Source organism: Spinacia oleracea, chromosome 6, assembly GCF_020520425.1.
Source record: "Spinacia oleracea cultivar Varoflay chromosome 6, BTI_SOV_V1, whole genome shotgun sequence".
NCBI classification, from domain to species: domain Eukaryota; kingdom Viridiplantae; phylum Streptophyta; class Magnoliopsida; order Caryophyllales; family Amaranthaceae; genus Spinacia; species Spinacia oleracea.
In genome coordinates, this window is record NC_079492.1 from 114,876,958 (window position 1) to 114,903,829 (window position 26,872).

General features: G+C 40.4%; 2 protein-coding genes across 3 annotated transcripts; one reads left to right on the plus strand and one right to left on the minus strand.

Annotated features, from left to right (window-relative positions):
- Positions 1-15,865: 15,865 nt before the first annotated feature.
- LOC110791065 (cold shock protein 2-like) lies at positions 15,866-16,150 on the minus strand. Its single transcript, XM_021995826.1, has one exon. It carries the CDS (start codon positions 16,148-16,150, stop codon positions 15,866-15,868), a length of 285 nt encoding a protein of 94 aa, XP_021851518.1.
- Positions 16,151-17,466: 1,316 nt separating this feature from the next.
- Positions 17,467-22,696, plus strand: LOC130464150 (uncharacterized). 2 transcript variants are annotated; one of them, XR_008924464.1, is made up of 5 exons: positions 17,467-17,606; positions 18,000-18,080; positions 18,248-18,724; positions 20,413-20,604; positions 21,907-22,696. XR_008924464.1 is itself a non-coding variant. In XM_056833582.1 (5 exons), exons 2-5 carry the CDS (start codon positions 18,442-18,444, stop codon positions 21,928-21,930), a joined length of 375 nt encoding a protein of 124 aa, XP_056689560.1. In that variant the 5' UTR covers positions 17,467-17,606; positions 18,000-18,441; the 3' UTR covers positions 21,931-22,696. The 2 variants fall into 2 exon arrangements, 1 of the variants encoding a protein (XP_056689560.1); XM_056833582.1 differs by having other exon boundaries at positions 18,000-18,531; positions 18,656-18,724.
- Positions 22,697-26,872: the final 4,176 nt, after the last annotated feature.

Below are 26,872 nucleotides of genomic sequence, written 5' to 3' on the forward strand. Positions count from 1 at the left end.
CTCGTTCACTTGTAGGCCGACGGAAAGCCGTTCCGCACTTACTGGTCCTTGGTGGAGGTTCAGAGGGCCTTTAAAGCTCTCCGTGCTGATGAGGAGGCTATGGGGATTTGGTCACAGATGGGCTTGGCCGATTTCTGGCGCACCATGGGAGGTTCCTCGAGGAGAACGGGGAATAAAAACCGTTTGTGGGCTTTGTTGGAGCTGTGGTGGGATACCACCAACACTTTCCACATGGCATGGGGGAAGATTACTATTACCCCTCTTGAGTTTGCTATGATTACAAGTCTTCCTTTTTCCGAGAGGAATGTGGCCTTTGACTCTGAGCTGACGTGGCGCTCGGCCGCTGCCAGGGACTTGCTCGGCCCTGTTGTTGATTTGTCAGAGGACGACTCTCACGCTTCTGTGACGGTGCTTGTGGATGCTATCTGCGGTGAGGGTGTGTCCGCGGAGCAGAGGGTTAGGCTCTTCCTCCTTGTCTTGGTTAGCAGAGTGATTGCCCCGAGTAGGAACAGTCGGGTGCATATTAGCTTCTTGTGCGCTCTGAGGGACTTGAGAGCTGTTCCGGGTTATAACTGGGGTGGTTTGGCATATAGCCACCTCTTGTATGAAATGGGGCGGGCCTCCCGGACTGCGTTGGGGAGTGACCCGAGCATGACTGCTCTGTGGAGCGTGCTGGAGGTATTCGAGACTCCTTGTACTTTGTACTTTGTACTTTGTATTTGTATGCTTGTATCTTGAACTTGACTGATGTTTTGTTTGTTCCTTGAAAGATTTGGATCTATGAGCACTTTCCGACTTTGGCGCCGGAGCGTACTAGAGATGCGGCTTACCCGTATGCTGCCTCTTGGATAGGAGCGGTGCGCGTCGGTGCGTCCCTGGCGGCTTCTCGCAGAGCTTGGAGAGTTTTGCCTACTGATAGGGTAATCTTTCGTACTGTTTTGCTTTCTTGTATTTGTATTTGTAGTGTTGCCTGAGTTGTCTGCTTTGTATGTGGTATGGCGTCCTTTTGCCAACGCGGTTGTACCTGCCTCAGCTGCTCGTGCCCAATTCCTGTCTGGGCGGCGGGTTTTGCTTCCAGGGCTGTACCACCATATGTGGTATCTGGGGGAGCGAGTGTCCCTTCAACACAGTTCAGGGGATAGGCTTGTCCCCAAGGATCCGCCGGAGTCCATGCTGGCGTTGGATGAAGAGTTGGCCCGGCTATATGCGGAGGCTAGGGGCGAGGCTGTTTGCCGTTCTTGGAGGGAGTTTGTACACAGGAAGGGGAGCTATGACGACTTCCTGAGGAGGCTGGCTCCACCAGTACGCTTCGTACTGCCGGTGAGCTTTTGAACCTTGTATTCTTGTATTCTTGTATTCTTGTATTCTTGTATTGATTGAATGATTGTATGATTGTATGTAGGAGGAGGAGGTTGATCCTGAGGACATTCTTCATGCTGATAGGATCCTCCGCTATGAGAACTCGGACGGGGAAGAGGTGGTGGAGACCATTCCTTGGGCTTCTCCTCCTCGCCGGAAATCATATGATGCTGTACCCGAGCATTACGCCCCTGTAAGTACTGTTGCATTTTTGAAACTGTTTGTAACTTGTATTTAGAAATTGATCTTGAATTTTGTATGCAGGTGCCTCGGGTGAGAGTGCGTCGCTGGATGCTCTTGCTTGATTCTTGGAAGAGGCAGTGCGCCAAGCTGACCCGGAAACTTTCTGGCCGGAACAGAGAGGTACCTCACTTGATTTTGAAACTTGTATACTGGAAATTCCAACTGGAAAAGTGATTCTTGAATTTGTATCTTTTATAGGAGCGCCGTCGGGACCGTAGAGACTCTGTTGACAGGGAGCCTCAGGCGGAGACGTCCTCGAGACAGGAGGAACCGAGCTTGGAGCTGGGACAGGGGTCTGGTGCTGGTGCTCATCAGAGGCATTCTGATGCTGAGTGGGGAGCTTTCCCTTTTGTACATGTTGACCCCACCAAGCATTCATTCGGAGGTGCTAGCGGTCCGCGACCCTTTGATCCTCCTTCCGGCTATTACTTCGGAGGAAGTGGTCCTCAGCCTTGGGGTGCAGGTTCATGGGCTTGCTACGCGGAGATGGATAGGATGCGCCAGGCTCAGATGTATGGGTCGTATCCGTATATGCCGATACCGCCACCGTATCAGTATTCCTCCCCTCGGCAGGGAGTTTATCCTACCACTGGCACACTTCGTATCTCGGAGCAGGATCCTAGTACCCCTGGGACGGAGCTGGATTAGGAGCTGGAGCGCTTTAGGAGGCGTAACAGGGACAAGGGGCCTGTGGTTGATATTGCTGCTGATGATGACTCAGACTGACCCTGCATGGTAGCGAGTTCCAGCTTGTCTGGGTTGATTTTGTGTAGGCTAGTCGTATTGTGTTTGTATGGATTGAAACTTGAATTTTTGTGTGGTTTGTAACATTTGAAGATTGGTTTTTGTATGATTGAATGCTTGAAATTGTATGCATAGTGTGTGCCTTGAAATTTTGTAGCTACATGCATGCATGACAATTTTGCGAAAAATTTTGAAAAAATTTGCCCATTTTTTCGAGTGTATGTACCCACTATAAGCCCCCACTTTGACTGAGGTTTTTTGGTTAGGAAAAGCGTAAGTCAAAGTATATTCAACTCTTGCTTATGCATATGCAGACTCGACTTAGGACGCCGATCTAGGACTAGCATGCTTGAATTTTGAAAAAAATTTACCCGGAATCTGCCCGAAGCGTTGATCCGGACTGCTTGAAATTGCGCGGCTTGCGGCTTTGGAATCTTGAATAATGGAGGTTGTACTCTGCTGTCCGAAACACTAAAGGGTGTGTACTTGGAGTCCTAAGAGAGGACGGTGGCCTCGTCCTTAGATACAGGCCCCTGCGCCTGGCGCAGGCTTGGCGCCTGGCGCCTGTGAGCTGTCGTGCAAGCCGACTTTTGTATAAATAGGGAGCTTGATGGCATGCATCTTGGGGTGCCCGTCTCTTTCCGGTTTGTAAAATTGGATTTGCACTTCATTCTTGCTGCTCTGGAGGCTGGGGACCCGAATGTCTTCCGCTTTGGAAATAATGAGGTATGTCCCCTCCCTGAGGAATTTAGTGCCATATTGGGGTGGCCCTTGATGCTGGAGCCATGCATGCCTAGTGTTGAAGAACACTTTTTCTTGAACTTTGAGAGGTATTTGGGCCTGAAGCCCCCACTTTTGAGTGCTGTTGTATATGGCAGAGGGGTGGATTTGTCCCTCTTTGCCACCTACTTTGCTGGGCTTGATGTTCCCAAACTTTTCCGCTTGAGAGCCTTGAGTTTTTGTATATTTGCTCGCTTTCTCTTTTCGAAGAAGGGGTTTGGCAATGGTGATGCCTCCCTAATTGAGATTGTAGAGCAGTTTGCTAATGGTCGGGACCCAATGCCGCTCGTGATTAGCGAAACATTGATGGGCCTTGACATACTGAAGTCGGACCCCTCTTCATTGCCGTCGGGAAGTCTGGTATTACTCCAGGTAAGGATCTGGAGCCTTCTTTGAACTTGTACTTGTATTTGAATTTTGAATGTTGAATTTTGAAATGTGCTTCTTGTATACTCCACAAGGTTTGGCTTATGGAGAGGCTCATGTTGGTGGCACCACCGGAGAACATGGCGAGCTATAATAGAAAAGGATTCACCGTGCGGCCCATGGTGTATGGCCGGCTTTCATTGGATGAGTGGAGATGCGCACTCTCTGGGATCGAATCTTGTATAAGGTGGGTAGTTCCTTGGTGGGGAATTGCTTCTATGAAACATGCCCCTGGTTCTACTGCTTTGAGGGTGCCAAGCCTCACAATGCTGGTCTTCTACTCGCCTGCTCGAGTGATGAGACAATATGGCTTGAAACAGGAGATCCCGGATTGCAAGGAAGAGAACCCGAGACCTGTTGCGCTAAATGCAAATCGACTTGAAGTTTGGAGGCGGTACTAGATCGCCAAACCATTCTTGAGTATCCAGTTCCCACCTGAGCCAGTTGCACTGTCTGCGGGGTATATTGTATGGATGAGAGGCCAAAGCCAGAGGGACATTTCTCTCTCCGGACCAGCTAGAGTCCGAGGTTCTAGAGCTAGACGTCCTGCATCAACTGACTATGAGGAAGGTGACGGGAGTGTGACCCATCCGGTGCTTGACCGTTCGGAATCCAAAGGAGGTTCGTCGTCCTCCCGTCTTGGAAGGCTTGCAAGTTCCTTCTCCCGCCGCTTGGGCAAGGGGAAGATTGATGATTGATTGCGGGGGGAGCCAGGGGATAGTACTCAAGGTGCCAAGACTCGAGAGCAAAGTCCCCCGACCCTAGATCTTTGTAGGCTAAATGTGTTTGAAATCGTATTGGAAGGAATTGTGTTTAGAATGTGTTTGGAAAATGTGTTTAGAACATGTGTTTAGGAAGTGAAAAGGCTTTTGAACTTTGCTTCACTTGATCCTGACTTTGTATTTGAATTAGCTTTGAAGGCCTTAGGGCCAAATAAGTTATTGTGTTAAATTCCGCTTGAACATGCTTTGGTTTGAATTGGCACATTTGGAATAACAACAACAACAATTTGAGTTTTGAAATTTGATTTGATTTGTTTTTTAGGATGCCCTTAATTGAGGAAATTTTGATTTTTTTTTTTTTTGTATTAAAGTGGCCGGGCCTCGAAATGAGGATGCCTACGTGTCCCGTTAGGGAATCAGGCCGGATGTAGTTCTGACTACCTTACAAGACCTGAATTTGGATTCTTGAATTTGAACATGGAACTTAGACATAGAACTTCTTGAGTTGATCGAGGTTGGTAAGAGATCTGAATTATGTTCCGTCGATGTCTGTTAGTTCAACTGCTCCCCCGGAGAGGATCTTCTTGACGATGTATGGGCCTGCCCAGTTGGGTTTGAATTTTCCCCTTGGGTCCATGGTGCTTTTGCGAAGGGCTTTCAGGAGAAGCTCGCCTTCCTTGATGTTTCGGGTTCTGACCCTTTTGTTGAAATGTCTGGCCACTCGACGCTGATAGACTTGTACATGGTGAGCGGCTTGAAGCCGTCGCTCATCGAGCATGACTAGCTCGTCATACCTTGCTTGTACCCAGACAGCTTCTGGGATTTTGCTTTCTAGGACTATTCTTAGAGAAGGTATCTCCAGTTCAATAGGTTGTACTGCTTCCATTCCATAGACCAATGAGAACGGAGTTGCACCAGTTGAAGTGCGAATTGAAGTTCGATATCCCCACAATGCGAAATGCAGCTTTTGGGGCCAGTCCTTGTAATTGGTAGTCATTTTCATGATGATGGTCTTGACATTCTTGTTGGCTGCTTCGACTGCCCCATTGGTTTGTGGGCGATACGGTGAAGAGCGATGATGTTGAATCTTGTACTCGGTGAATAGATCTTCACACTCCCCTTGAAAATGGGTTCCCTGGTCACTGATGAACTCGTGAGGGACGCCATATCTGCATATAATGTTTTCTTGTATGAACTGGGCTACTTTCTTGGAACCCAATACTTTGAATGATCTGGCCTCGACCCATTTGGTGAAATAGTCGATGGCGACCAGTATGAACTCATGACCCCCGGTGCCTGTTGGAGTGACTTTGCCGATGACGTCGATACTCCAGGCTGAGAATGGCCACGGTGATGATTGAGAGTATAATAGTGATGGAGGAATGTGCTTCAGATTCACACACTTTTGGCATGTGGGACACTAAGAAGTAGAAGTCCCGTTCGAGGGTAGTCCAATAGTATCGTGCCCTGACGATCTTGAGAGCTAGCATTTTCCCATTCATGTGGGTGCCATAGACTCCTGCATGTATGTTGTCCATGACTCTTGAGCTTCGTGCTTGTCAACACATCGGAGGTTAGGACCGTTAAGAGACCTTTTGTATAGAATGCCGCCTTCTATGACGAAATTGGCTGACTGTAGTCCTAGCGCCCTTCGATTCTTGCTTGAACAGTGTGGGGGATACTCCGAACTTTGTAGATACCTTTGGATGTCTGTAAACCTAGGTTCATCTTCGTCTTGCTCGACGTTGTCAATAGCATGAACATATGCTGCTTCTTGACGGGTTTCAATTGTAAGTGGCATTTCAGCCATGCCGCTTGGAATGTTGATCATTGAGGCCAGCTTTGCCAGTGCATCGGCGAATTGATTCTCCTCTCTCGGGAGGTATGTATAGCGGAGCTCTTCTATTTGTTCAGACATCTACTCAAGGTAAGACTGGTATGGAGCCAGGCTCTCGCTCCTTACTTTCCATTTGCCTGAAATTTGATTGATGATTAGGGAGGAATCCCCGTACACTCGAAGTTTCTGGACACCTAGGGCTAAGGAGGCTTCCAGGTCCATAATGCATGCTTCATATTCTGCCGCATTGTTTGTGACGTTGAATTGCAGTTTTGCTGATATAGGAATGTGCGTGCCGTCTGGGGCTACTAGAATTACTCCAACACCACATCCGTTCTGATTGGAGGCACCGTCGAAATGCATTGACCAACTGTCATCACTGGTCATTAAGATTTGCTCGTCAGGTAAGTCGTAATCTTCCTCTTCTGCCTCGACAGAACAGTCGGCTAGGAAATCTGAGACTGCTGAACCCTTGATAGACTTCTGTGGAATGTATTTGAGGTCGAATTCTGCTAGCATGACCAACCATCTGGACAAACGTCCGTTGAGTGCTGGTTTCTCGAATAGGTATTTGAGAGGATCGGCTTTGCTGATCACATGTATTGTATGGGAGAGCATGTAGTGCCGTAGTTTCTTTGTGGCCCAAACCAAGGTGATGCTGAGTTTCTCGAGCTGAGTGTATTTGGTCTCGTACTCGATCAGCTTTTTTCTTATGTAGTATACGATGTTCTCCTTGCCTTCAATTTCTTGAGCAAGCATAGCCCCCACTTCTGAATCTGTTGTTGTGAGGTAGAGCCTGAGGGGAATCCCTGGCATTGTTGGTTTTAGTACTGGTGGGTTGGAAAGATAGCTTTTGATTGTTTCGAATGCATGCTGACAATCGTCATCCCACACTTTGGGCTTGCTTTTTCGGAGCTTTCGAAATACTGGTTCACAGATCATTGTGAGTCTTGAAATGAACCTGCTGATGTATTGTAGTCTGCCGAAAAAACCCCGAATTTCCTTTTCATTTGTTGGTGGTTGCATCTCGAGAATTGCCTTGATTTTTGAAGGGTCAGCCTCTATGCCTCGAGAGCTGATGACATATCCGAGCAACTTGCCTGACGTTACCCCGAATGCGCACTTTTGAGGATTGAGCCTCATATTGTATTGTCTGAGCCTGTTGAAAAACTTTCGAAGTACTGAGGTATGCTCGTGCCGTTCTTTGGATTTGACAATCATGTCATCGACATATTCCTCGATTTCCCTGTGAATCATATCGCTCATGATAGCTGTTGCTGTTCTTTGATAAGTTGCTCCTGCGTTCTTTATTCCGAACGGCATAACTGTATAGCAATATGTACCCCACTGAGTGATGAAGGTTGTTTTCTCCATGTCTTCCTCTGCCATGGGAATCTGATTGTAGCCTGCTTACCCGTCCATAAAAGAGAGTAAGGCATGATTTGCGGTGTTGTCGACCAGGACGTCGATGTGAGGCAATGGAAAACCGTCTTTGGGCTGGCCCTGTTAAGATCCCTATAGTCCACACACATTCGTACTTTTCCGTCTTTCTTTGGAACTGGGACGACATTTGCGATCCATTCTGGATATTTTTCTTCTCGAATAAACCCGACCTCTAACTGCTTGGAGACCTCTTCTTGAATTTTGAGGGAAACATCCGGTTTCATGCGACGGAGCTTCTACTTGATGGGCTTTGACCCTGGAATTGTATGCTGCCAATGCTTGGATCAACCCCTGGCATATCATGATAGGACCATGCGAAGATGTCTACATACTCTGAAAGTAGCTTGATAAGATCGTCCCGCTCTGATGGAGAAAGAGTTAAACCAATCTGAACTAGTTTTGAATCACTGCTGTTAGAAAGGTTGATTTTTTCTGTTTCCTCAATTATGGGCGTCCTGTTTTCATGATTTTCGATAGCTTTTAGAAATTCAAAGTCAGTTTCTTGTGAAGCAAAGTTGTGTGGATTAGGATTTGATTTTGAATTAGGACTCGAAGAGTAAGTAGAAATTGAAGTGTTATTGAAATCAGCAATCATTACATTGACTGTTTTGACTTGAAGCTCGGCCTTTAGAGGCACTTGATTGATGCAAGACTCTAGTTCTAGACACTTAGGCTCATTGCTAGACTCAGATCCAGACTCATCCTCAGACTCGGACTCGCTCATCATAGATCCTTCGCCCATAGTAATCTTGAACATTTTGCCGTTCGGAGCTGTTATCTTGAGAGACTTTCTCCAGCCATTGACCATCTTCTCACTTGGAGTAATCAGCTTAGATGGGTCGAAGTCTTCGATTTGAGTGATCATTTGAACCATGGTGTCTTCAGAAATGGTTGGGGTCATCTCCTGGCCAAATAGCAGACCGAAAGCTGGGGAATCAAGGCATTCAGGGTAGGCCTTGTCTTGTATTGGAGGAGCATCCTCTAGAAAGTGACAGTCTTGAAAGATCTCGAATCCGAGGTAGAGAACCCCCTTTGAAGAGTCATAGAATGGTTCTGGGAAGTCGAAGTATAAGTCATCCTCTCCTTCTTTCACGAATTGCCCATTGAGTGTGAGTTGATGAGGAGGTATTTTGAATTGATCTTTGCCAGCTCGACGGGCCTTTAGCTTAGCCTTTTGCTGCTTGTCATCGAACTTAGTAGGCTTGTATCCCAAACCGCAACAGTTGGTCTGTCCTTGGGCTTTGAAAGGAGATTCGGTGGGTGGTGGCAGAGTAGTGCCCAGGAAACGCCCACGCTTGATCATCATGCGTTTTGCCATGGGATTCATTCGGGATTCGATGGCCCCAACTTCAGCACTGAATCCCCAGAGGTCTTTGTCCCTGTCATCATGTTCGATTAGTATTAGAGCCTTGTCGGCTATCTTGGTCCTTGGATGAGACGCGTGCAGGGTAATGACATTTCCTTGGACCTCCATTCGGACTTTCTGGTGAAGTGAAGATGGCACTGCTTTGAGGTCATGGATCCAAGGTCTTCCTAGTAGGAGATTGAAACTTGCTTTGATGTTAAGCACTTGAAAGCTCACTTTCCCCTCGATTGGCCCTGTGCGGAGTAGTAGAGTGAGAGTTCCCATTGCTTCCCGACGAGTGTTGTCATAGACACGAACACCTTGGGTGGAACTAGAAAAGTCACTAGGGGTGAAACCCCGATTTTCGGCAGTGCGGAGAGGACACACATTGATAGCCGATCCATTGTCCACTAGAGTCATGGGGATGATCTTGTCTTTGTATTCAACAGTTAGATAGAGAGCCTTGTGATGGCCCGCCCCCTCAGGTGGGAGGTCTTCATTAGTAAAGGTGATTCCTTCTTCCAGATTTGTAAGCAACCCGATCAATTCGTCAGGAGTGACTTTTGGGGTGACATTCAGTTTGACTAGAGCTTTGATAAGAGCGGTGCGGTGCTCTACAGAGGAAGCCATGAGTTGCCAAATATTGACCTCTGCCTTAGTGCGCTTCGATTGCTTGATTAGAGGGTTCTCCTCGGTGGGTAGAGGAACATCTATTGCTGGTTCCTTCTGTTGGCTGGCTCTTGAATTCGACCAGACCTAGTCATGACTTGAACACTGTTTTCTGCCTTAGGGTTCAAATACCAGTCGGCGCTTGAAATTTCTCTGCATTCATCGTCGGAGATGTTTTCAACAGGAGGGTCCTGATATGTGTCTTCATCATCGCTGGCCCAGATCCCGCAAATGTCTCCTTGAGGTAACCCAGATTCTGAGTTTTCACTTGGCTGTACAAAGTGTGGTACAGACCCTTGATTATGAAATATTTCCTCTATCTCGAATGGTCCCACAACATGGAAAAGAGTTTCTTGATTGTCTTCGAGAGCCCTTATGCGAGCCTCAGCTTCCTCGACACGTTCATAGAGCTCTGCTACAGCTACTGCTAGTGAAGTCATCTTGAGTAGGATCTTGAGAAGAGGAATCAGAGCACCTAGTTAGGACATGATTTTGAACTTTAGAACTTGAACTTCCCGTCACATGATATGATATGCATGCTATGAATGAGACCTAGACTTGACTCTAAGTGTCACTCCGAAGATTCGGGATTTTGGATTTTGTACTTGTATTCGGGATTTGCAACCCGTTGGAAATGTTTGAGAGGAGCGTTCATTCTTTTGTGAAAGTTGGCTCTTGTACTAGAACTTGAAATGTCGAAAAAGAGTATTTCGATCTATTGGAAATTGGACTTATTTGAAGGGGATTTCAACCCGCTCTAGGATATGGGAATTGGACTTGTACTAGGAAATTGAATTTTCAAGGGAATTTTGACCCATTGGACTTGGAATATTTGAAAGGAATTTCAACCCGATTGAAAGAGATTGATTTATTATTATTTGAAAGGAATCTCAACCCGTCAATATTTTGGGGGAGTTTCAACCCATTGGACTTGGAGCATTTGAAGGTAATTTCAACCCATTGGAATTTGTATTATTTCAGGGGATTTTCAACCCGTCAATATTTTAGGGGAATTTCAACCCATTGGAATTGGAGTATTTGAAGGGAATTTCAACCCATTGGAATTTGTACTATTTCAGGAGATTTTCAACCCGTCGAATTGGAACTTGTATTATTTCAGGGGATTTTCAACCCGTGGATTTGAACTTGTATTATTTCTGGGGATTTTCAACCCGTGGATTTGAACTTGTATTATTTCAGGGGATTTTCAACCCGTGGATTTTGAGTTTGACTCGAAGTTTGAATTTTGAAATGGAAAAGGACGCATTTTGTGTAGAACATGAAGTTTCGTATTTGGAAAATCCGGCATTATGTCGCCGTGGATTTGAGATATTTGAATTTGGGAACTTGAAAGTCCCGCATTATGCCGCCGTGGACTTGGAGTGTAGGATTCGAGATTTGAAGATTTGGAAATTTTGAACTTCGAGCTTGAGGTTTGAAATGCGGAATGGAAAATCGGCATTACGACGACATGTATTTGGAATTTGAAGTTTTGAGCATAGGACTTGAAATTCGAAAGATTGACATGGAATTTGAGGTTTGAAAATTGGAGTTGAAAAGTTGGCGTTACGCCGGTCATGAACTTTGGCATTTGAACTTTGAGGTTTTGAGACTTGGAATTGGCAACTTGACTTTGATGCTTGAAGACTTGAATGTTTGAAATAGAAAATCCGGCATTACGCCGTTGGATTTGTGGTTTTTGACTTTGAAGTTTGAAGCTTGAAATTTGGACTAGAAAATCCGGCATTAAGGCGTCGTTGGATTAGGTCTTGACTTGGAACTTGAAACTCGAAATTTGGACTAGAAGATCCGGCATTATGGCGCCGTTGGGTTGTGTTTGAAAATTGAAGTTTTGGACTAGAAAGTTTGAATTTGAACTTGAAGCTTGAGGACTAGGAAATTCGGCATTAGGACACCGTTGGATTCGGACTTGAAAATTGAGATTTTGGACTAGAAAATTTGGATTGCACTTTGAAACTTGGAATTTGGACTAGAAAATCCGGCAATATGACGCCGTTGGATTTGGACTTGACTTGGAGATTTGAGGTTTTGAAAATAGAAAATCCGGCATTATGACGCCGTTGGATTGCATTTTGAACTCGGAACTTGGATTTTTGACTCGAAAATCCTGCATTATGACGCCGTTGGATTAAACTTTGAACTTGAAAATTGGAATTTGGACTCAAAAATCCGGCATTATGACGTCGTTGGATTGAATTTTGAGTTTGAAACTTGGAATTTGGACTCGAAAATCCGGCATTATGACGCCGTTGGATTGAATTTTGAGTTTGGCATTTGTGCGTGAGGCGCGTTTAAGGGTTTTGAATCAAATGGAGTGACACTCCTAAAGACCCTAAAATCGGCGATTTAGATGCATGAGGTTTGAATGATGCTCCTAGGGGTTTGGTTTCCTAGTTGGAGGCTAATTGGTTTTGGCAAGCTAGAACTCGAGGTTAGCCATTCACGCGTGCAAAGACGCCCACACAATGCACAAGTAGCACGTTGTCACACTAATCATGAATATGAATGCGACATGCAAAGTTCTCAACCTAAGGTCGGTCTAAGTTTTTGTATGATGCAAGTGGTCGGCTTTGGATGTCAAAAAGGTACTCGGCTAAGAGACGGATCCGGCGATAAGCTTTCATGTTCCGCCTAAGGGAAGTGTGTGTCGGAAGAAGGCCTCCATACTTGACATCGGGAATGTCAAGCAAATGCCAAGTTTCGATAGGCGCGGAAATGGTCACACACTTTGGTCGGGAACCATATGGAGAGTCACCATTTTGTTTCCCCCGGGGCTAGCCCGAATGTAGAACACATCCGTTTGGGCAAGGGTAGAAATTCATTTTACACAATATGGTTTTCGAAAAATGCATGAAATGCCTAGAAATTGAAATTGAAATCGTACTTGAATTTGTATTTGTAAAGCCCGTTTTTCGGCACTCGTTCACGAGGCTTGGGAGAGTCCTTCCAGATGTAAAAACAGACTAACTCCCAACACGAAAAGTTGAGCAAAAGTGGGCGACAAGCCACTGTGAGCCACTGTCCTGGATGCAGGCAGCGGCGTTGGGCGCAGGGGCTGCGCCTGGCGCCAATGCTGGCATCCAGTACTTCGGCAGATCAGTGGCTGGTTGCTCGAAATCTGCTCTCATTTTCAAAATTGAAATTAGAAAATTCCCCAGTGGAGTCGCCAATTACAGTAGGGGGTTTTTTTTTGATCTTTTTCCCGTTTCCTACAATGGGGGGTTTGGCACGCGGCGGTTCGTTTAGAGAACCGTTGAATTATTTTTGCACCTCGAAGGAGTCGCCACCAAACTTATTTTAGGTCTTGTTTGGGAAGACCGCACAATGACTCTATTTTTGGATAAGGCCTTGAATCCTTGAAACGGATGGGTGAGATCCGGGCTCGGGAACGAAAATGCTTATTCGGCGAGCATTAGAAATATTCAAGTACGTTGGCACAACATTGTTTCGAAAATAAACCCTAAGATTAGACTATGTGGGTTTGAAAATTAGAACAAAATAGAATTTCTAATTGTACGGTGGTCACTTTGCTTTAAAGATTGATTTAAGGAACCTAAGGCCGGTTTGTCCAAAAATATCTTCGTTAAGCGTGATGTAGCCTTTGTATTTTGTTGTATTTAGCATGTTGGTGATGAAAGCAATAAAGCACATAAAGCAACATCACAATACTAAATAAAGTGCGGAATTAGTAAATACAAGACCCCCTAGAAAAGGACTAGGGAGTAGGTCCACATTGCCTAGAAATGGACTAGGCAAGTAAAGGTGCGGAATTGAAAGTGCGATATTGAAATTGCGGTATTGAAATTGCGGTATTGAAATTGCGAAGTGCGATATTGAAAGTGCGATATTGAAATTTTTACTTGGGCACATGAGATTCGAACGCCAAGCGGCTCCTTAAAAAAAAGTGCGCCCGACACGAATTCAAAGCCAAAAATCTCAACTTGGGAGAGGTTGCTCAACCCAAATGTCCTAGATTTTGCATATTGAACTTGAAATTGAAAGCTTGAACATTGAAAGGTTTGAACTTGAAAAGATTGAAACTTGAACTTGAAATGATTGAAATTTGAACTTGAAATGATCCTAGTTTAGGGAGGTAGTTATGAACAACCCTAAACATGGTGGGATCTTTGAAATTTGAAAACTTGAACTTGTATATTGAAAAATGGAGTCTTGAATCTCAAAAGACTAAACCTTTATATGCTAAAAGGTGTCACCTTTGATTACTTCACACTTGAAGGTGATCTTAGTTCAAAGAGATGAATGCAAACAACTTTGAACATCCTTGAATCTTGAAAATTTGTATTTTGTATTTTGAAAATGTTTGTATTTTTGAAAAAGCATGTATGATTGTTGCAAGTGGTGTTTTTTATGACAAAAAACACCAACTTGCTAATCATTTGAAATCAAAATAGCATAATTGATTGAAATGGGATTCGGATTTACCTAGTTAGGCTTAGGCACGAGCTCCCAATTGCTCTTGAATTTTGGAATTTTTGTATTGGAATTTTTGTATGTGTTTTGAAGAGTTTTGAAGTTTGTATTGTGAGGATTAATATCGAAATTACGACGCTGTATGTGTTGTGCCCCTCTCTTTTTTCGAAGGAAATGAGGGGTATTTATAGGAGGGAAATGGTGCAAAACGCCAGCACACGCCAGCGCCTGGCGCCAGGCCAGCGCTGGGCGCTGCTGACGTGGGCTGAATGCCGCCATAAAGGACGGAAAGATGCCGTCCTTGATTTGTCTTGTATGGGTGTACCTTCATACGAATAGTACGATGTTTTGCACGTAGTGTTTGCTTGGAGGTTAAGGCTTGAATTTGCGTCTAAAAACAAACCTTTCTCGGGATTTTGAATTCCGGTTTTACGGGGCGGGGCCAGGCATGCTCGGTTTTGTGGGTCGGCCCCTGAATTTGACTTGCCTTATATGATTTTGAGTGGAAAAGGCCTAGTAAGACCAATGGGATAGTCCACTAATTGAGATTGAACTTGGATTTTGAAATTGGATTTTGGAAGTTGTATTTTGTACCGAGTTCCGGGAGGGGAACGGTCTCGGGGATTGGATTTTGGACTTTGGATTTCGGAGGTATTCTTAGCAATTGGGATTTCCGCCTGGAGTTACTCCAATCGCCTAACAAGGATAATGGTATCGTCATCATCCCAAAGGGGAGACACAAATTAGGTGTCTACAATGACATGAACCATCTAATAGCATAGTGGTAAAGGCTTTATTGTTTAAACTCAAGGTCAAGGGTTCAAACCTTACGCAAAACATGTTTGTCACTTTTTATTAGATTGAACCAAATTAAATAGAGTTGTAGTACCTAATTATGTTTATAAGATTATGATTCCTAATTTTCTTTTTAAGGATAGAACACTTATTTTCACATTTGCCAGTAAGTAATTTAAACCATTAATATATTAAATTATCAATAAGGAAAAAGTATTAAAAAACAATAGTTATATTTTGTAAGTATTTATTAAGTCGGATCCAAGCTAGAAAATGCTACACGACTATGTAATAAAGTATTAACAATCACCAAAACACAGAGAAAGAAGAGTGTGTGAATATAATAGCTAGTGTAAAAATCAAAGAGTTGCATATAAAAAATCGAGGAATTACGTAGTAGAGTAGTAGATAGATAAAATTTAAGCAAGTTTTGAGCATGTGTAAAGAAGTTACGTAATTTTTTTAAGTGATTAAATATTACCATCAATGGCAGTGATAATTATTGAATTTGGTTGTTAAAATATACGGAGTATAAAAATATTACAATCAATGGCGGTGTTAATTATCGAATTTAGTTGTTAAAATATTACAGAGTACTATAGTAACTTTTTCTGTAAACTCATATTTAGCTTTGATTGATTTTCTAATTTATTTAAAATCCTCATTATGTACGGAGTAAGTACAAATCAGTTACAATACTACTTTAATTTTTTTTATATAAAAATCCCTACTACATAAATGGATTAATTTTGTGTGTAAAAAAATGGTTTAATTTTTATAAAAAGATAATCTTAGGATTTTTTGTTATTTACCACCTAAAAAAAACCCAAAATTTTGTTTTACCACCTAAAAATCTCAAAGTTTTAAATTACCACCTAAAAAACTACATAATTATTTTTTTCACCACCTGTTAACAGATCCGTTAACAATTCTGTAAAGTAGGCCCCACTTTTGGTTTCACTTCAACTACATAATTTTGTTGGGGTGAAGAAGGAAGCAGAATAAGAAGCTTGCAAAAACCGAACAAGAAAGGAGATTATACAATAAGGATCAGTTGGGACAATCCCTGGCAAAGTGACCTTCCTCTACACAATTGAAGCAGTCCACTCTTCCTCTACCACCACCACCACGTCCACCACCATAGTATCCCCCTCTCCTCCCACCACCACCACCACCACGATGCCCTCTTCCAATTCTCCCTCCGGTGCCGCGGGAGCCACTGAATCCCTTACCCCTTCCTCCATCAGCAGGAGCAGCGTAACAATCGGTGGCTCTGTTTCTTCCATCTTCGGCGACCTCCAGCTGAAACCCACCCTTTGACCGTCGTAAATCCATCGAATTTGATGGAAATTGGATGGACAAAGATATCCATGTTCTGCCATTTAAGCTATCAAAGAAGTCTATTGCTGATTATTCTTCAATTCACTCGCCATTAATAAGGATTTATATTGCTAATTTATTATTGTTGAATTGTTCGTCAGGTAATGTAAAAGTTGACTTATTTTGAATAATAATTTGATTTTATTGTCTATAGAATTGAATTGCATGTTTTGGGTGAATATTATATCAATTGTAGTTCGTTGTTTCTCTTTGTGAATCAAACAACGAACTGGTATCTATTAGTGTTAGAGCAATTGGTGCTTATGGGAGTAATTAGGGAAGAACAAGTTGGAAGTGGGCCCCACTTATAATAGAGCTGTTAATGGGTCTGTTAATAGGTGGTGAAAAAAAAATGTAATTATTTAGGTGGTAATTTAAAACTTTGAGATTTCTAGGTGGTAAAACAAAAATTTGGGTTTTTTTTAGGTGGTAAATGACAAAAAATCCAGAATCTTATATTGGTTATATTTGCTACCAAAATATTGAAAAGATAATTTACAAAATATTTCCCATTCTATAGAATCAAATCGTTTTAGAGGTTGGAGACGTGAATCAGAGTTTTCATTACAACTTGTAGGGTTGACTTACATTCTAGTTGACTCAAAATCGTTGTATATCATTCAAAATGGTAATTATTGTCCACTTGAATTTTTTTCGTTATCATAAACACGTGCATGTTGTTCATTATATGACCATACTATTTTTCATATAAACATGTTAACTCCCGCGTTTATTCAATTATTTGATTATTTTCATATTTGAATGTTTCCAAACACGATTGGCTAAAAACATATGCGATGCATTCCAAATGAAAACAAAACCCCTCACTGTACTTCAAAATTGTGTCATTTTTAGTTTTTCACTTTTCTAAGGGTATACCCTACTTTAACCACAAAGTAAAAATGTAATGTTCTTAGCCTTATTCCTAACACTTATAAAAGAGAGAACTTGTCTTTACTATTCACATAATAGTGTAATTACTGAATTGCCCCAACTTTCATACTTATAAAAGAGAGAACTTGTCTTTACTGTTCACGTAATAGTGTAATTACTGAATTGCCTCAACTTTCATACTTATAAAAGAGAGAACTTATCTTTACTATTCACATAATAGTGTAATTACTGAATTGCCCCAACTTTCATGCACAATTTTTTTTGTCTTCTACCTTACAGACAGTGTAATGTCTGTTTAGACCCCGGTGTTCGTATTTTGCTCTCCCCCTTCTTTTTCTTCACTTCCCTGCTTCTAAGATCTTTCCTCTCTCCGTATTTTCTACTCTCAGCGCAGACTTAGAACAGAGACACAATGGCGATGGAGAAGTCACAAGCATCATCCATTTTCTACGGGTTAGGGCATGAACTTCCGAATATTTCTGAAAATTAGGGTTTCAATTTTTCAGAAAACGGCCAGGTATTCGCGATTTTGATCAATTGATGCGATTTTAAGCTATTTTGGTTGATTGTTGATGAGATTTTGTGCCATTTTAAGCTATTTGAGTTGAGTGTTGATGAGATTCTTTGCGAGTTTAAGCTATTTTAGTTAATTGTTGATGAGATTTTGTGCCATTTTTGTGTTATCGGTATGATTTTGTTGATTTTGGTCCAATTTAGGGTTTTTTTTGTCCTATCAATATGATTGATGTGATCTTATTATTTAGTTCTCTGATGACGTTGTTGGGATCCGATTGGTGTTATTTGTTGAGTTTTGGAACATTTTGTGAATATTTCTAATGTTTTGGTTTTAAGCTTTAAATTTATGGACAATTTTCTCGAGTTCTGATATCAAAAATTGGTTCATGTAAAGATGATACCAGGGATATTGGATCAGGAAGCCAAAGGGCATTCCTAATGTGACAATCAGTTGGGAGCTTCATATTCAGGTCAGGTATGCTTCTTGTTTTTTCTCTTATTCTCGCTCTAATTCCTTCTGTTGCTTGATGTAATTATTGTGTTGCTTGATGTAATTGTCAGGGTCATTGCTTCTGATTTACGTACCTACATTTTCTATTTATTGATAATGACTTTTGGATGATGATAAACCAATTATCACAGCCATCTTATCGAGCAATATTTATGCGTTGCAAGCTTGAAATCCCATAACCCGGAACATAGTTGATCATGATCAGTGTTGCTTCAGTAATTGGCCAATTTTGAGTTTGGAAGGGCCACTATTTCCGCAGTTTGTTCTTTCACGGTGTACTCGATCTACTAAAATTCCATCAAGATGTTGAAGCAACAAGGGAACTATGAAGGATTTTGCCTGGTTCAGAAAAAATTTATGCCAAAATATAAGTCACAGTAAGAAATTAAGATTGCAACGCACTCACTCTAACAGCGTAGGTGCTCTCATTTTCTCTATCTCTTTTTCCATTTCTCTAAGCTCAATATTTAAGATGAGTTTATAGTGCCCATTTTATGTTTTTCTGGGTTTGAAGCAGATCCAATTGGTTTTGATTTCAGAAAGTTTGCAACTTTCATCAAATTTTGAGGGGATTTGATTCAAAAGTTTTGGACTTTGGAGTATTTCTGGTAAGTTGACACACAATAGATAATTTTGGGGGAAATGGGTTGGTTTATTTTGTTGTTAATTTTGCTTAATTGGAGTGCCATTTTGTGTTGTTTTTGTTAAGTGGCTGGTGATTTCTGGAATTTATTGATATAATATGGGAAATGTTAGTTTGATTAATTTGACCCTAAAAATTTTGACACTTATAATTTATGAGTTTTTATCATTAATCATTTTGATTGAATGTCCTTTTATTTTGTTGTAATAAATTCACAAGCCATAACAGGTAGCTATACTTATCTCTAAGTGACGGGATTTTATCATCAGCAATTTAAATAGTTTATAACTTTCAGAATATTGTTTTAAACAAGGGTACTTTTTGATTTTGTGAAATTATTTAGGAATTTTGTTTACTTTAATTCTCAATTTCTTGTTAAAAATTTCTTGTTGCAAGTCTATGAGTTATTATAAGAAGTTAGAATTTAGATGGGTATAATGGATAATTGATATGGAATGAATGTTTGTGATATAGTAGTAGTTTGGCATGGATTTTTAAGAAACTAATTGCAAATGAGAATTCATCATTGCCCTCATATTAATCACCACCTTATATTAATGGTTATCGTCAAACCATTAAAAAGCCTTTTAATGCCATAGTGTAATAAAATAAAATCTATAAACCCTGTGGACTGCGGAGAATGAAACATAAACAAAAAATCAAGATAATAGATATATCCAGAAATTCATGCCATTTATGTAAGACAGGGTACCAATCTAGGTTCTACTTAAGGCGCTCCTTGTGATTATTCTGCTCACAGATATATGCAAGTGCTGCAAGAGTCATGCAAACAGACACCTAATAACATTTTCTTCCTTTTTGTGAAGAGTAATGGAATTTGTTGTAAATTGTTTTGGGAAATTAAAGTTGTTGCCACTGAGATGCTAGAGCTTAGAATTTCCTTTGCATAGCCGAATTTAGAAATTAAGTTAACTGTATTCTTTCTTAAATAAACTCCATGTCTCCTAAATGTTTGCACTGATTTTTTCCCAACTTTTATTAGTACCCAGTATGTCCTTAATTACAAGCCATGCATCATTAGAGAACTTAGTTTGTGCTAAGTGAGCCTAAATCTTGACCTGAGATACACTATGCTCTTCCGTTAATATTGCTTGATATCATGATATGCTTCCAAATTCAAGGGTGTTGGACTGCCACTATGAAACACTAATTATTTGAACTCATCTCCACTAGAGCTACCTAAAGTCTGAACCATGGGAGTTGCCATAGCGATGGCAGTTTTCTACAGATCTTCTACCTTATGTGTCTTTTACTCTGGTGACAGTGTCTGTTTTCTACTCTGGTGACAATGTCCTGTTCTCTATGCTTTATATGTACTCTTATTTTCAAACTTTCATTTTTAGTTGGATTATTCTGAGTCTCAAATCATATCTCTTGGACGAGCTGGAAATGCACTTGGTGAGTCTTGTGCCAAAGTGCCAAATCGTTTTCACTCTCACTAACATATCCCCATGTGTTATATGGTGCACATTTTATGCAGCTTTTACAATAGTTCTTTAACATATTGTGCGCTATCACGAGTGTCAGAATAATTTGCGCTTCACTTTCCACCTCTTATGCTATTTCTTCTGTGTCTTTTTATTATATGTCAACGAGTGTTCAAAAGATTTGATTGTTTCTGTTGGCCGGCAGTATGACGAGTCAAGATCTCAAGAATTGATTGAGCGCAAGATACATAATTCTCCTCCTGAACAAGGAACTGTAAAGGTGCTCACGCTTGAAGAGTGGGAGGAAATTCGAGAAGTGAGGCCTGTGACACCTTTTGGGTCAAAGCTTGCTCGATCTAATGCACGAATAAGAATAGGAGGCGTAGTAAAAAAAAAGGTAGAAATAGTGATTTTTTTTACTGTTTGCTTTTTATTTTGTGAAATTATTAGGAATTTCATTTACTTTATATAGTTCTCAATTTCTTGTTGAAAACTTCTTGTTGTAAGTCTACGAGTTATTATAGATTTATAGGAAATTTAAATTTAGATAGGTATAATTAATAATTGATATGGAATGAATGTTTATGATATAATAGTTTGGCATGGATTTATAAAACTAATTTCAAACGAGAATCTATCATTTTCATCATATTAATCACCACGTTATATTAATGGTTATCATCAAACCATTAAAAAGGCCTTTTAATGCCATAGTGTAATTAGTTGTTCTTCTGATAGGTGACATTTTACCCTGCAGAATTAACTATTTTACGAAGTTTGAGCATTTGAGTTTTCCTAATTTGGATGGTTTATGATGATTTTGGTGTCTGATGCTGATATTCTTTGATTTAAGCAAGTGGTTGTTGGTTTGGAGATTGGAATATTATTTTGTGGTTTCTTAGACATTCATTCTGGGTTGGATCCTATTTTGTTTTTTTGTTGACAACCAAGTGATTTTACATACTCTTCTCTCTATCTACTCGAATCTAAGTTAGATATACGTCGAGCATTTGGGTTTAGTGATTTTATTTATTATAAAAGTTGCGGGATATGATTGTTTACGGAGTAATACAAGTTCTGGTAGTAACCGCATGTCACCATGCATATTGCTCCCACCTATCAGAATTGGAATAAACCAATTTCCAAATCCACCTATCATTGTAGATTCATAGGCATAACCATAAACAAGATCTCTATTCTTAATAAACTTTTAAATTCTTTTCTGAAAATACAGTTGATAATTGAACCTTGATGTCTTAGTGTATGCATGTGTTCGAATAAGTATTTCCATGGCTTACCAAACTATCTATTCCCAAATCATGATTTAGTTGGTCTGGATTATTAGTTTGGATTATTAGTTTGTTTCATGCGTTCTAATTCTAGATCAAAATTTACAGTAAACCTCCAAATATATAGAATTCTAGCAAATCAGGGTTGTGTTTTAGTAAAGATAAGTGTTGGTAGTTGTTTTACAATGGCATTGTTGAGATTGATAATGAAACTTTAAGCTAAATTCCACTCTATTGCTCAGGCATATCATTTTAGTTTCCTTTTGGATATCGCTATTACTGTATCGGCAATTATAGTATATTTTCTTTAAGTTAAAACTCGGAACGTTGTCTTTGGTAAATTGCAATGTTCTCAATGTTTAATTGTAGTGTTCCCCACTCAAGGAAACTAATTATGTTTCTTGATGCAGATAAGGGGTGTAGATAGGGTGTAGTAGAGGCTGGTCTTCCACCAGACTTTATAATGTATTTGAAGATGTGGCATCAAGTGTTGCACGTTCAAACATGGATGAGATGACAAAGGACCATGCAAAAGCTTCCATCGTTCAAATATGGTAAAGAAGATTAACCAGTAATTGAGAAACTTACTCATGAAACAACAAATTTGATAAGGAGGTTAGAGAAGAGATTGCATAAACGTTCGGCTGCTGGACCTTCGTAGGACACAATTGTCAGGAAAAATGGGTATAATTTTATTTTTTAGTGTTTGGACTTGTGATTAAGTCTTGTGCTACAGTGTTCTAACAAGGCAAACACTCGAGAGTCGAGAAGCCCCGCCGACACTAAAGAAAATCAAACCATGCTGGACTTGGAAAAACTTGCTCTTTTATATTGAATTTCATTGCTATGTATCTACTTGATATATGTTGTTGATTGAACGCCATGTTGTCTCATATAAGCACTTGCTGCAATAAAGAATCTTCTACAGCTTAGAACGATAGATGCTTCGGCTTTAAAAGACTTTTGTACTTTGGATAAGGCATTTGAAAGAGCGAGGCTACAAGCCTACAACAGCAACAACAACATCAGTTAACGGAGGGTTGACATGAAAACAACGCAACAGTTAGTGCATGAGGATTAACATGAATCACTAGCATCCCTTTGCAGCAGTTACACCACTCCCTTTTTGTTTTGCTAATTCGTACCATCTTTTTTTTTCGTATGGAAATTGTATCTCTAAAACATCATTTGTGTAAATATTCTGGCTTTTGAACAAAACAAGCACCAAGATGCTAATATAGTAATATTTACCTAGCAAAATTGCCCCTACTCTTTTTGCAAAGAGTTTGACTTATGTAGCTACTTAGTTATCTATGTGCTAAATTTACAAGTTATAAGAGTTAGGGGCATTGTAGGAGAATATAAAGAACTCAATCACATAAGCTTGATGAGCTACATCCTGGCAATTATGCCAAACATCTTTTATAGAGATACGTACTCTTTCAAGTGGCTCTATTGTGTTCTCATTTTCAATACACTTTCCCCCACAAAAGAATATACTTCGTAGTTAGTTACTTTTGCTAATCGTAATTTCTATAAATTTGCAAGTGCATGTGTTTTATGTAACATTTATACAAGACAACTTTTCTAGCATTGCATTTTCATAATTTTTTAGTGCTCGTCTTTTACAAATATTTTTGTTTGACATTTTTATCGAACCTGGTTGATATGGATGATGATTTCGTAGTGACAATATGTTTGCATTTGCATAAAAGTTTTAGCACCGATCTTTTACGTAAACTTATTTACATTAGTGTTTTTTTATGTTTTGGGGGACCGTGCGCGCTAGCGCACGGGCCAACAACTAGTTTAATGAAAGGAGACATATAATATATTAATTCACAAATTCAACTTTTAACTTTTATACTTTAATACTAATGGCCAAAACATGAAAATTAAAATGAAACAAAAAAGAAAGAAATGGAATGAGTAAAACCTTGGTAATCTCCAAAAATGATTGACAGGCTAAAGTCCACCTAATCAAAGATAAACCTAAGTCCACTAACAAGATAGTAAGAGAAGTAAGGCTCGTATCCACAGGGAAGCAGGCGTTCTTTCTATTACTAAAACTAAGGTCTAGACTATTGGGAAGCAAGAAATTGGTTTGAGTTTGAATATTAAACTACGACGATAATTACACAAGGAAGAATTCAGATATTAAAAGGTCTAGGGCATAGCTTCACCAATGAACAACCATCCAGGATGATAAACAATATTAACAATCAATAAAACAGTTAATTAGACTAGCATGCTCTAGATCTCGAATCGATACTAATCATAGACTTGAAATTAACAGGCTCTCGTTTTGTATTAATCCCAATTCTACCTATTGAAACAAACCCAAATATCAAATTGCATCTCTCGAATCTTAACTTGATATTGCTAGACTAATAAAATTAGACCTGCGCAAATCCAATCGCAAAGTAAATGAAAACAATGAATAGGAAATAACCAATAATACCAACAATCAACGATGTTCAATCATCCCTTCATATTAGTCCATGGATTCCAAAAACCCTAGAATGAGACTACTCACACATAATTGAAATAATCAATCCAAACATATTAATTGAAAACATGATTAAAACAAAATAATAAAGCAAAGAAAGAATTAATACCTAAACAAAGAACGGAAGAGTAAATAAAAAATTGGAACTTTGATTGAAAATAAAACTAAGTGTTTGATTGTAGTTGAGAGAATAAAACTAAGTAATGAAATAAACTAAGTGCTCAATCCTAGAAATTAAGGTGTTTTACAATGAGCCAAGGGATTAGTCTAAATAGTCTTGCCCAATAACGAAACTAAAAACCGTAAATAAAAGCTAATCCGCGCGTCCAGAGGTTGTCTTCTCCCGGTCAGGCAGACGCTCGCCCGACCGAGCATCTAGCTCGTAAACGGCCCGACCGGGCAGGCAATCGACCGGCCGGGTGGATGAAATTCTTCCAATACTGCTGCTAGATGACCGTCCGATGGGCACCAGGCGGATGGCGCCCGATCGGGCGCGTGTTGAAGGACTTATTCTCCTGTTTTGCTCTCTCGACTAGTCTCCATTCGTCCTCCATATCTCCATTCGCCCTCCAGTCGTAGGGCAACCAGCTCAACGCATCCAATATCACTAATAACACCAAGTCTAACCCTTGGGGCTCAAATATAAGCATACTAGGCTCCCAAGAGTCGACACTAATCGCCCCGAACCTCCTCGGGATCGTGTAGTGGCCCATATCATCATGAAACGAGCCTAAAAAGGCCAATTTCCTATTAAACAAACATGAAACTCAAGGCACACTCAATAACACATATTAGTAGTCAAAATGGCTCCTAAGAGCTCATTTAACACAGAAAAGTACTAAGGGACGAGGGTAAAAACTCTATATAAAACGCAATATCAAACTCCCTATAGGGGTTTTTTTTTGTTTTTGCGTATGCATTGCAATTCCCTACAAGGGGGGCGGTTTTTAGAAACCATCGTATTTTTGTACCTCGAAGGAGTCGCCACCAAACATTATTTAGGGTCTTGTTTGGAAAGACCGCACATGACTCTATTAGGATAAGACTTGAATCTTCGAAACGGATGGGTGAGATCCGGGCACGGGAACGAGATGCTTATTCCGCGAGCTTTAGAAATTATTCGAGTACGTAACATAGCATTTTCGAAAATACCCTAGTTTAGACTATGTGGGTTGGATTTTAGAGCAAATAGAATCTCTAATTGTATGGTGGTCACTTTGCGGTAATTTAAAGGAACCTAAGATCGGTTTGTCCAAGAAATTATCTTTGTTAAGCGTGATGTAACCTTTCATTTTGTTGTATTTAGCATGTGCGGTGACGAAAGCAATAAAGCAAATAAAGCAACATCACAATTGTAAATGAGTGCGGAATTAGTAAATACAAAACCCCCTAGAAACGGACTAGGGAGTAGGTCCACATTGCCTAGAAGGACTAGGCAAGTAAAGATGCAGAATTGAAATGCGGAATTGAAAGTGCGATATTGAAATTGCGGAATTGAAAGCGCGATATTGAAATTGCGTTATTGAAAGGTGCATAATTGAAATTGCAATATTGAAAGGTGCATAATTGAAATTGCGATATTGAAATTTGTAATTGGGCACATGAGATTCGAACGCCAAGCGGCTCCTTAAAAATAAGTGCGCCCGACACGAATTCAAAGCCAAAAATCTCAACTTGGGAGAAGTTGCTCATCCCAAAGTATCCTAGATTTTGCATATAGAACTTGAACTTGAAAGTTTGAATCTTGAAATATTGAACTTGAAATAATTGAACTTGAACTTGAAATATTGAAACTTAAGAGACTTGAATCTCAAAGATCGGGCCTTTTAATGTTGAAAAGGTTAGATCTTTGATGTGCTCTTACTTTGAAAGGATCCTAGTTTAGGGAAGTAGTCATGAGCAACCCTAAACATTGTGGGATCTTGAAATTTGAAAACTTGAACTTGTATATTGAAAAATGGAGTCTTGAATCTCAAAAGATCAAACATTTAGAAGCTAAAAAGGTGTCATCTTTGATTACTCCATACTTGAAAGTGATTCTAGTTCAAAGAAGTGATTGCAAACACATGTTACTCCATACAATATATACCATTCACCCATTCATTATCATGAATGGCCCACATAGCTGGTTAGTAAAACACATGTTATGCATCACATAAATATTTGCAGCAATTAATCAAGGGCACCAATAATCTACCAATTATTCAGTCCTTATTAATTCTAATCAAGTTGTTTTAACCTTAAAGGATTGTAGACCTAATCAAGAGTTTATGACTAAAGGCTCCCACTTAAACCAATAACTTTATATGCTTTACTAATTTTAAACATAAAAATGTATTTCTAGTCTAACCGGAAACATACAAGTTTAATTAAAATTTAAAGCTCATATAAAATTATAATCGAATTCATTTAATTTATTTTCTGTTGAATTAAATGAATTTAAATTAATTCAAGGTTATAAGTTTAGTAAAATAATTATTATAAATTAAAATTTATAATAATTATAATAATCAAAATTAAATTCCGAGAAAACAATTTAAATTATTAATTTAAAGTTAATTAAAATTATTTCCGAACTGAAAATCTAAAAACGTATCAATCGTAGCAAGACGAGGCACTTGGGCTTGCGCCCAAGCCCCATCGAGCCACGAGGCTGTTGCGCCCAGTTCGACCGATCGCTGCACAAGGCACGAGCAACAGCGCCACACGCACATGCGGCCATCGTTGGCCACGCTGCGCGCAGCCCCTGTGCTTCGTCGCGTCTGCTGCTGCGCAAGGCAGCGCGCGCTGGGCGAGGGATCGCTCCCTGCTCGCGCGTTCTGTCTTGCTTGCTTGGGCGAGCCAGGCGCGCTGTGGCACAACACCAT

Bases quoted from the DNA above. Each gene is read 5' to 3' on its own strand.
- LOC110791065 (XM_021995826.1), bottom strand. From the start codon at position 16,150: ATGGATTTACGACGGTCAAAGGGTGGGTTTCAGCTGGAGGTCGCCGAA.
- LOC130464150 (XM_056833582.1), top strand. From the start codon at position 18,442: ATGAAGGATTTTGCCTGGTTCAGAAAAAATTTATGCCAAAATATAAGT. The intron at 18,725-20,412 runs GTAAGTTGACAC...GTTGGCCGGCAG, and splicing joins TGGACTTTGGAGTATTTCTG to TATGACGAGTCAAGATCTCA. The intron at 20,605-21,906 runs GTAGAAATAGTG...TTCTTGATGCAG, and splicing joins GAGGCGTAGTAAAAAAAAAG to ATAAGGGGTGTAGATAGGGT.